The sequence below is a fragment of the Hippocampus comes genome, unplaced genomic scaffold (assembly GCF_001891065.2).
Source record: "Hippocampus comes isolate QL1 unplaced genomic scaffold, H_comes_QL1_v1.1 scaffold158, whole genome shotgun sequence".
NCBI classification, from domain to species: Eukaryota; Metazoa; Chordata; class Actinopteri; order Syngnathiformes; family Syngnathidae; genus Hippocampus; species Hippocampus comes.
The window spans coordinates 375,222-384,766 of NW_017805548.1; the positions used below are offsets into that span (position 1 = coordinate 375,222).

Consider the following 9,545-nt stretch of genomic DNA (forward strand, 5'->3'; position numbering starts at 1 on the left):
ATATATATTTATTTTTTTTTTTTTTTTCCGGAATTTTCAGAAAAGTCCACTTTCATCTCTGCTTTATTAATGGTTTTCACAGTGTCAACAAATACAGGTACTGTTCGTCTTTGTCCGTCTCCGTGCCTTCTCTCTTCCGTTCCACTTGAGAGGCGTTCAGGCCGCCTCCGAAAAACTAATGATTACTTCAATGAAACTACAAAGAAAATCAAGCGAGGAAATCACAAAATAAATTCTGTAGGGGGGATATAGAATTTATTTTGTGATTTCCTTGCTTGATTTTCTGTTTTTATGCATAATTTTCAATTTTCATAGTTTCATTTAAGTGCAGTAATAGTTAATTTATGTTTTTCAGAGGTGGTCATGAACGCCTCTCGAGTTGAACGGACGCCTCTCGAACCACAAATATCACCCACGAGCGTAGCACCATCTTGTGAAGGCATTGTAGATTGCGCCTTATAATGCGATGTGTCCAATGTATGAAAAAAAATTACAAAATAGCCATTCATTGAAGGTGCGCCTCATAATCCAGTGCGCCTTTTTAGTGCGGAAAATACGGTAAACATTAAAGTCAGAGGGACAATAATAGAGATCTGGACCTCGATAGACTCAGTCATTTATGGACATTATGGGATAATAAAATGACACAGCAGAACTAAAAACACAGCTACTATTGTTCATTGCTCATCAATCCTCACAGCATACATGTTTGTGCTGTTTTAAGACCCGCTTCTTCCATCCAATCTGTGAGCTTTCCTCCAAACCAAGAGAGAGGACTCCTCCTGGGGTGTCGTTGGCCAAGAGACTATTACCACTGTGCCTGCTGGTGCCCAATCTGCTCAGGATTCAACCAAGCCAGCGAGCCTTGACTCACACTGTGACCAAATGTAGTTCTGAACTGAAAGCCGAGTCAGAACAGGAGATAATTACGTTTGACTTGGTTGCTGAAATTTTTGATACAGTTCTCATAACAGACACTCTGTTACGAGAGAATCACTTGATGAGTGACTTAATCAAGGAAACTGATTTAACAAACGGTCATGAAGGGAGACTGACCTGAAACTGAAGAGATGAGCATGTGGTGTGGGCACTCCACCCAGGCTCGATAGATGGACCAGGAAGTGGGTTGGTGGAGACACACACAATGTGGAGACACCTTGCTCCTGGTTGGCTCGTTCATTCTGGCCATTAGTCCGTGGGTGATGTCCAAAGCATAGACTCGCCGTGGCTCCCAAGGCTTGACAAAAATGTTTCCAAACCTTTGACACAAATTGCGGGCCCTGGGTCCACATAAGGTCCACTGGGATCCTGTGAATCCGAAACATGTGGGTGATCAGGAGCTTGGCGATTTCAAGAGCTGAAAGGAGTTTGGGCAGAGCCAAGAAATGGGCTAGCTTAGAAAACTTATCAACAACGGTGAGTATGACGGTTTCCCAGAATCGATGAAAGCCCTAGTGTAATTTTGTTGGTGTGATCAGCTATCACACCCACTATCTCCAGCCTGTTAGAACGTCTAGTATTGTCAATCACTCGGTTCGATTCCGACAGTATCAGGTCGAACTTAAACTGGTTCTGGCAATCATCAGTCACTATCCGACTTACAGTTGCCGAGCTGGGTGGGTTGGCGTAGAAGCAGGCACCCGTTTAGACTCGTCACCTCTCCTCCAGACTCAGTCGACCAACTCCCAATTGCATCGGTTCTTCCACTGGGGTGGTAGGCACAAGGCTTTGCTGGCATTCTGGATGGGGGTTTCACAATCGATGTGGGTACCCCCACGTCATCCGGGGGTGTCCCATTACACGCTCCCAGTGTATCTCTCTCTCTCACTTGATTGTCTAGACGTACGGCCAAACCGATGAGTTCCTCCAAGTGAGAAGAATCGTCTCGGATGGCCAGCTTGTCTTGAATAGGGGAACTCCGACCATGGCTGAAAATGCTGCATAGCGCGTAGTCATTGAAGCCACTCTCCATCGCAAGTATGCAAAACCTGATAGAATAGTCAGCCACAGATTGATTCACCTGAACACAGTCAAGGAGTTGGGAGTGGAACCCGGGTTGTGGAAACTCAGCAATGAACTCTGGGAAAGAGGACCAGAAAGCCGGTCATGTGTTGCTCACGGCCATAGCCCAAGAACTGGCGTGGTCAATCAAGAGACTCATAAAAAATAAAAATAAAAAAAAAGCAACTTCGGTGCTATCATGGTTATAAATGGAGGGTTGCTGGTCAAAAATGAGACTGCACTGACATAGGCCAGGTTCAACTCCACAGCATGACGGATGATGATGATGATGATGATGATGATACCGACTGCTGTCAGATTCAGATTCAGAAAACTTTATTCAGGCTGCTGAATAAACATACGTGAAAACCTATAACCATTGTAAATAGCACAGCCACCTTATGCTGTGTTTTCTATTCTATTGCTAATTTATTATATTTATTCTACAAATATACTGTATTGCTAATGCTATATTTTATATTGCACTTTTATTGAACTGTGTACAGTTCTTTCTGAAACATTTATTTTGTGCAATGAAACACTGTTTTTTTTCTTGCCACCCAATTTTGCTGCTGTAGACTGCAAATTTCCCCAGTGTGGGACAAATAAAGGTTATCTTATCTTATCTTATGATGATCAGGTGCGTGCTTGGAAGAAACGCCCTCCGATCCCGCTGACTACAAGAAAAAAACAAAAAGAACCATGACAAAAATAAAATAACTCAGTGAAATACAAAGAAATGGACCAATCAGGAATCATAAATACGCCTTATAATGTAAGGATAATATTTTTTAAAATTATGATCCTACATTCGGCTGTAGCGTCATTGCTACTTGCAAATGTGACTTATCAAACGACACAATTGATTGCTGCTTTCATCCGGTGTCTGCCGCCTAGTTATTAGTGACCAAACTGCTCATCTTTACGTGGAAAGGTGATGTGGTTGCATTTTTCTGCTTTCCACTTGATCTTTTGGGTGCTACTTCTTCAAGTGATTCAACAGGCTTTTCGTAATGCCTTGTTTTTGATGACATACCATGCACAACCGTTTTCTCCTTCATGCCCCTCTGGAGAAACCGCTAGGGGAGGAACTTCTCTCATCAAAATAGCTTCATCTTCGGAAGTCATGGCTGCCCTTCAGCTGCGTGTTTAGCTGTATGTTTGCTCAATTTGTTATCATTACTTTCTGTTTACTGCTTCTGCTTCTGTATTGGCGAATTCTGTTTATTTCAACATGCAAACCGATGTTAGAAGGAGGACTCCAACTGGATAGCATCATGCACATTTCCGCCATATCTGAAGGAGTAAATTTGCTCACAGCTCGCAGGTCTGTGTCTCTGCGGCCCAGTACCAAATAGGCCTTGGCCTGGTACCAGTTTGCCTGTATTGGGTTTGCCAGTACTGTAAATAAGCAGGTAATCGAAGCAGAAAAAAAGCCTTTTCGAACCGAGATATCTGAATTCCTCAAGGACTAGTTTTTTCCCTATATAAAATGATGTGAAAACCATTCAGCTCACGATGTGTTTTTCTCAGCACAAATCAAACTTGCGAGTTTATTTTTCTTAAATTATTGAATTAGTCCCAAATGTGACAACACTTGCTGTGTTTAAGCTCCACTCCGTTCGCAGCCATCTTGTTCGTGGAATCAGTGCAGATCAGCGTGTGGGACAGACTTCGAATTACAGTGTAGTAAAATAGCTAAAAACAATTTCTCCTGACAAATTGATTTGATTGATCATTTTCCAAGTAAAAGGTCGTCACACAAACACGTCACTGCAGCCATTCCTGTCAATGTTCACATACTATGCCATCCACTTTCATCTGTCTTTCACTCAATTTTAAGGGAGCTCTAATCTGGAGAATGTCATTGCCAAATGTTTTCAGCACCTTTTCTCCCCCTTTTCTACGTCTTGCTTTGCTTTCTTCTCCCCGTATCTGTCCACTGTATAAATCTCAAATTCAATGTCTATATGTCCTTTTCTTTTCATGTTTATTGGATTCCTCCTTTTTTCTCTCGCTCCACCACCCTACTCACTTCTCCCAATTCTCACTGCAACCTGGACTGCATGACACAAAGGAGGACAAAGTGGTTAGCATCTTTTTCTTGTGTTCTCTGTGTGATGTGACTGTAATGTTTTATTACTTCAAAGTGAAACCACTGCTGGCATTAAATGTAGACCAAGAGCACCTTCACTCTAGGATTCACATTTGATTTTTTACTCTTCTTTTACTCTTATTGAAAAATAGCAAAGGCATAGATGTGTGTTTGGAGGGTTGCTAAGTGTACAGTGTGATGCTTTACTCTTATAGCGTCACTCCATGTAGTTTTGTCAGTGTTGGTTTATCAGGAGTGAAGACTCCTGCTCTCACAATTCAGAAATTTCACCCATGACTAATACTACGTTTATTGTTTGTCTCCTCCTCCTGCAAAGTGTATCATAGTGAAGGATAGGGTAAGGCCTGCTGGGTGATGGACTTGATGCATGACTTTCATGATTTCCCTTCACATTTGGCTCTGTATTCATTCACAGATGTGTGGATAAGAATCCAATCCAACTGTCTTTAAGAAATGGAAGGTCAAGGTGTCCCATCATTGATCTCATTCTGAGAATGAATGCAGACCCTGAAATTTCAATTGGCAAAGTGAGCATGAGCACTGACATAGGATATCTGCCGGGGCAGTGACTCTTCTGACAAATCCTGACCCTTTCCAACGGCCGCAGGCATGACAGTCCCGGGGTGGGAGGTTTGAGGGAATTTTGATAAATGTATACATCTTTTAAAATGTCGGGTTGGGAGATTGACATTTTCCTGGCATGGAACTAAACTTTGATGTTAATGCGTAATGTACACTCATGCCTGTGCATGCTGCCCCTGCTTGTTTTTGAAACCAGCTCTGCTTTGAATTGGACCGTGTGTATAATATCTAAGGTACTGTACATGTTGCTATTTCAGAACAATAATAACTTTTTGCACTGGTTGCAATGGTGTGTCCACATTTTATTTACTTGGTGCGCAACACAAAAGTTAGGTGCACTCCAATTTTCAACAGCATCACAAGCCATAGTTTTTAAAACCATTTTTTAAACTGGAATGATATATTTTCCCAGAAAATTGTGATAAATGGTACATGATAAAGATGGCCCGGAAAGTCCAGTGGTTAGCACGTTGACTTCACAGTGCAGAGGTACCGGGTTCAATTCCAGCTCTGGCCTCCCTGTGTGGAGTTTTCATGTTCTCCCAGGCCTGCGTGGGTTTTCTCAGGGTACTCCGGTTTCCTCCCACATTCCAAAAACAGGCCTGAAGATTTCGGAAATTCACGGTAACCGTTTTTCGGTTCCGTCAGATTACCCAATGGGAAACCACGGTAACTAATTTTCGGTTCCGTAAATGTTCATCATGGGAACCCATTTTTCTATTTTGACTGATATTCATAATCAAGAATTCTGATACTCAAAGTATACTGTTTAAAGGGTAAATGTTTGAAAACTATACATTAACAATGAACAGTACATCAGCAGTTGTGTACTCCAGGTTTATTCAACAAAAAAAATGGATCAAAATATGTTGTAATCATATGGCATCATGAATACAGCATACCACAAAATCAGAGTATTTTTTTCCAGTCTCACACTGCAAAGATTAACTTACTGGTAATCATTAATACAGGTAAGTATTGATGTGGCTTGACGTCCTGTTCCCAAGATGATGCATGTGTAATCTACTATCAATTTGACAAAAGAATCTACCACATCGTTAGTTCTACTGACAGTTAACATTAGCATTACTATACCTTGTGACGAATGTTTTATTCATAAAGTTACCATGCTACAACAAGTAAATTATAGAATAACCAAGACTGTTTCATAACATTTTTCATAGCGATTAGCCTATAGATCAGGGGTGTCAAACATACGGCCCGCGGGCCGGAACCGGCCCGCAAGTAGGTTCAATCAGGCCCGCAGGATAATGTAAAAGTGAAAAAAATGCATTAAAGACACAGAATTAATATTTTTAATCAGGTGCAATTCATTGAGTATCCGCAAGGGGACACTGTTTTGATCAGAGAAGAAGACAACAGCAGCCTCAGTCTGTCACTGAGACAGACCCATGACAGCAGACGCTATCAATAGCACTCTCACATTTACACATTTAATAGCACTCTCCTTAGTTTGTAAGGTGTAGGCAGGGATTACATTTAGATTTTATATGCACGTGTAAATGCTTTAAAACTTGCTTTCTTTATGAATCTTGTTTAATCTTAAAGTGCATTACTATATTTTTCAATACCAATTACTTGTTAAAGTTTGTACAATCAGTGGGATCAGTTGCAATGCATATATGTGAATGATAAAAGTAAATTGCACATTTGTCCCACTTGACATCTACCAAGGCCGTATGTGGCCCACCATGTGAAATGAGTTTGACACCCCTGCTATAGATCAAATGACCAACTTCAATACTTCCTCCCGTGCAAGATACAACGGGAGGCACGATTCCGAGGGAAGTATTCTTGTGTTCTGTGCATACGTCACAGGTGAGTTTAGTGATACGCCCTTCGGACGATTCATACAAAAAATCTGACTGGCATTCCCATTTCTTAAATGTCGTAATTAGTAGACCTTTTTTCGCCGCCATCTCAAACTGTCATCCGCGCGCTTTCTCCGTTTGCGGACTAAAATAGCAACCCGCATGCGCACATGACGTTATCTGTTCCGCCCCCCCCCAACACTGAAAAAAACAAAACGAAAGTAAATTAGAAGAAACACACTCACAAACCACACCACAAACACGCATACAGGCACAGTGAAATCGCGTTGATCACACAGGAGAGATTCGATCACGTACAGTCAACTCATGTGCTGTGACTTTTATGGGAAACGATTTTTCAGTACCGTCAAAATGACACCACGGAAACGACACGCTACCGGTAACGATTGTTACCGTGAAATCCTCAGGCCTGAAAAACATGCCGAGCAGGCTGATTGAACACTCAAAATTGTCCCTAGGTGTGAGTGTGAGCCTGGATGGTTGTTTGTCTCTATGTGCCCTGCGATTGGCTTGCAACTGGTTCAGGATGTCCCCCACCTACTGCCCGAAGACAGCTGAGAGAGGCTCCAGCACCCCCCGCGACCCTTGTGAGGATAAGCGGATCAGTAAATGGATGGGTGGATGATACACGATAAAATTGCTCAAGTAATTTTTACAAAGTCAAATTGTTTTCCTTCCAAGAGATGCACAGGATGTGAGTGAGTGCAGCATGCAAGAATTTTTATTGTTATTATTATTATTTATTTATTTTTTGCAAACATTGAACGAAAATGGATCATACAATGTTAAAGTTTCACGTGAACAATCGATTTGTAGTGCTCTTTCAGTCAAACACAGGAAGTATGTGTGTAGTATTAACCACACAAGAAAAGGGAAAATATGTACACATTGCGATAGTGCATGCAAAACTGTATGTGTTGTCAAAAAGTAAGCAAAACCCATCATTTTCAATAAACAAAAAAATACAGAGAACACTTTCCCTTCAAGGAGTTAATCATGTCATGAAAATTGAATTAACAGCTGCAATTGCCATCGAATTGGTGGATGGAAGCATCTAAGAATGCACTCTTTTTTTAAGGGTGGCAAATTGGTCGATTACTCTGTTGGCACTAAGTGCATCGAGGCTCATGACATGACTTTGCTCTGTAATACTTTTGAAGTTGCAGAGATTACATTTCGGTGCATGTGTCCCTAAAAGGTTGAAGGAAAACTTTACTGAATGAAATTTAAATTGAATAAAAGTATTATTAATGTCGTAGTCATATCTTGGATGGGATCATTTGTCCTATATTTATCTCTTGGCTCTCTCTACCTTCGAATCATTACATTCCCAAATAAATTGTTATGTAATATAAGTCTTATAGGATGCACTTTGCCCGAAATGCTTCATATTTCACATCCACGTTGAGTTCGATATGATTTCTAGACTTCCTTCATCACTAATGGATCTATTATGTGAAATCCTTTATGCTCATATTTTATAAATATGTCACTGTTTTAGTTGCTATCTCAATTAATGCCCTGATTCCTATACTGCAGTTCAATATGGACCGTGGAGTGACATCATTACTCCATTGTTGTTATTGTTATTATTATCCACGGATGACAATCATAAGTGAATGAGCTCAGCTATGTTTCATGGTGCATTAAGTTCACTCTCGCATCTCTTTCATTCTCATGTAAACAGCCAGGAGTTTCACAATGCATTTCAGACTACAGTACCGGTACCAGTAATTAACAAGCTATCCAGGAGGAGCATGGGACTTTTCTGATGTGATGCACGTGGTAACTAATTGTTACTATGAGCCAGCGTCTGTACAGGCAGTGTCTAATATAGTCACAAGGGTGTTGTTGGGCTGTACTTGGAATGAAAAGGACAGCCGAAATTATTACAGGCAGCTTTCTTTGCTGATTTTAAATGGACTAATACAGTGCTATTTATTTTAAAAAAAGAGACTACAGTTTGATACACTGCACACCAAACCATGAACACAGTATCAAGCAATTCGATACAGACACATGTATCCCTAACACAGAGAGAGAGAGAGAGAGAGAGAGAGAGAGAGAGAGAGAGAGAGAGAGAGAGAGAGAGAGTGTGTGTGTGTGTGTGTGTGTGTGTGTGTGTGTGTGTGTGTGTGTTTTATGGAGTTACAAGCACCCAAGAGGAAATTTGGAGCACAAAAGCTTGCTTTACTACGAGATATTTTGACTGGTTTTTGTTCCCTTTTGATAGTTTGTGTTTAATTTAATTTTTATCTTGAATCAATTTTATTGTTTTTTCCTGTTTTAAAGCCATAAAAAATTAATAAATCATCAATTGACGAATATAAAATACAAACTTTGTGATTTGCCCATACAGGACATTATGTTTAAAAAGACATGAGTGTACAATATTAAAACCTCACTGCTGGGAGATGACTTTCAGGCCCGTTCTCCATCCCAAGTTGGTGACACGCGATTTCGGGGCCGGAGTAGGTAGTCTCTGCCACATTATAAAAATATCAATCCCACACATCTAAATAACATTATAAAAACTATAGGGTTAGATGGCACAATGGATGTTTTTAAATGATACTATCCATCCATCCATCCATTATCTGATCTGTTTGTCCTTACATGGGTCGCGGGCGTGCTGGAGCCTATCCCAGCTGTCTTCCGGCAGCAGGCTGGGGACACCCTTAATTAGTTGCCAGCCAATCGCAGGACACACAGAGACGAACAACCATCCGTTCTCACACTCACACGTAGGGACAAATTTAGGGCATTCAATAAACCTACCATGCATCATTTGCTGATGTATTTGGAAACCTGAGTACCCGGAGAAAACCCACGCAGGCACGGGGAAACTCCACACAGGAAAGCCGGAACAGGAATCAAACCATGCATATCTGCACTGTGAGGCTGGCGTGCTAATCAGTCGACCACTGTGATCACACATCACACATCACACAGCATTAATGTATGTATGTGTGTGTGTGTGTGTGTGTGTATAT

General features: G+C 41.1%; 1 protein-coding gene across 15 annotated transcripts in view; it reads left to right on the top strand.

Annotated features, from left to right (window-relative positions):
- rims1b (regulating synaptic membrane exocytosis 1b) overlaps positions 1-9,545 on the top strand; it is a 96,283-nt gene that overhangs the window by 27,217 nt on the left and 59,521 nt on the right. For 12 of the 15 annotated variants that reach the window (XM_019879808.1, XM_019879810.1, XM_019879796.1 and 9 more), the window contains exons 3-4: positions 4,079-4,090; positions 4,434-4,454. The exons of 1 other annotated variant lie outside the window; for it this stretch is intronic. In XM_019879808.1, the coding sequence (XP_019735367.1) occupies positions 4,079-4,090; positions 4,434-4,454 (33 nt within the window). The remainder of the gene's footprint in view (positions 1-4,078; positions 4,091-4,433; positions 4,455-9,545) is intronic. 2 more of the 15 variants (XM_019879799.1, XM_019879798.1) reach the window with 2 other exon arrangements.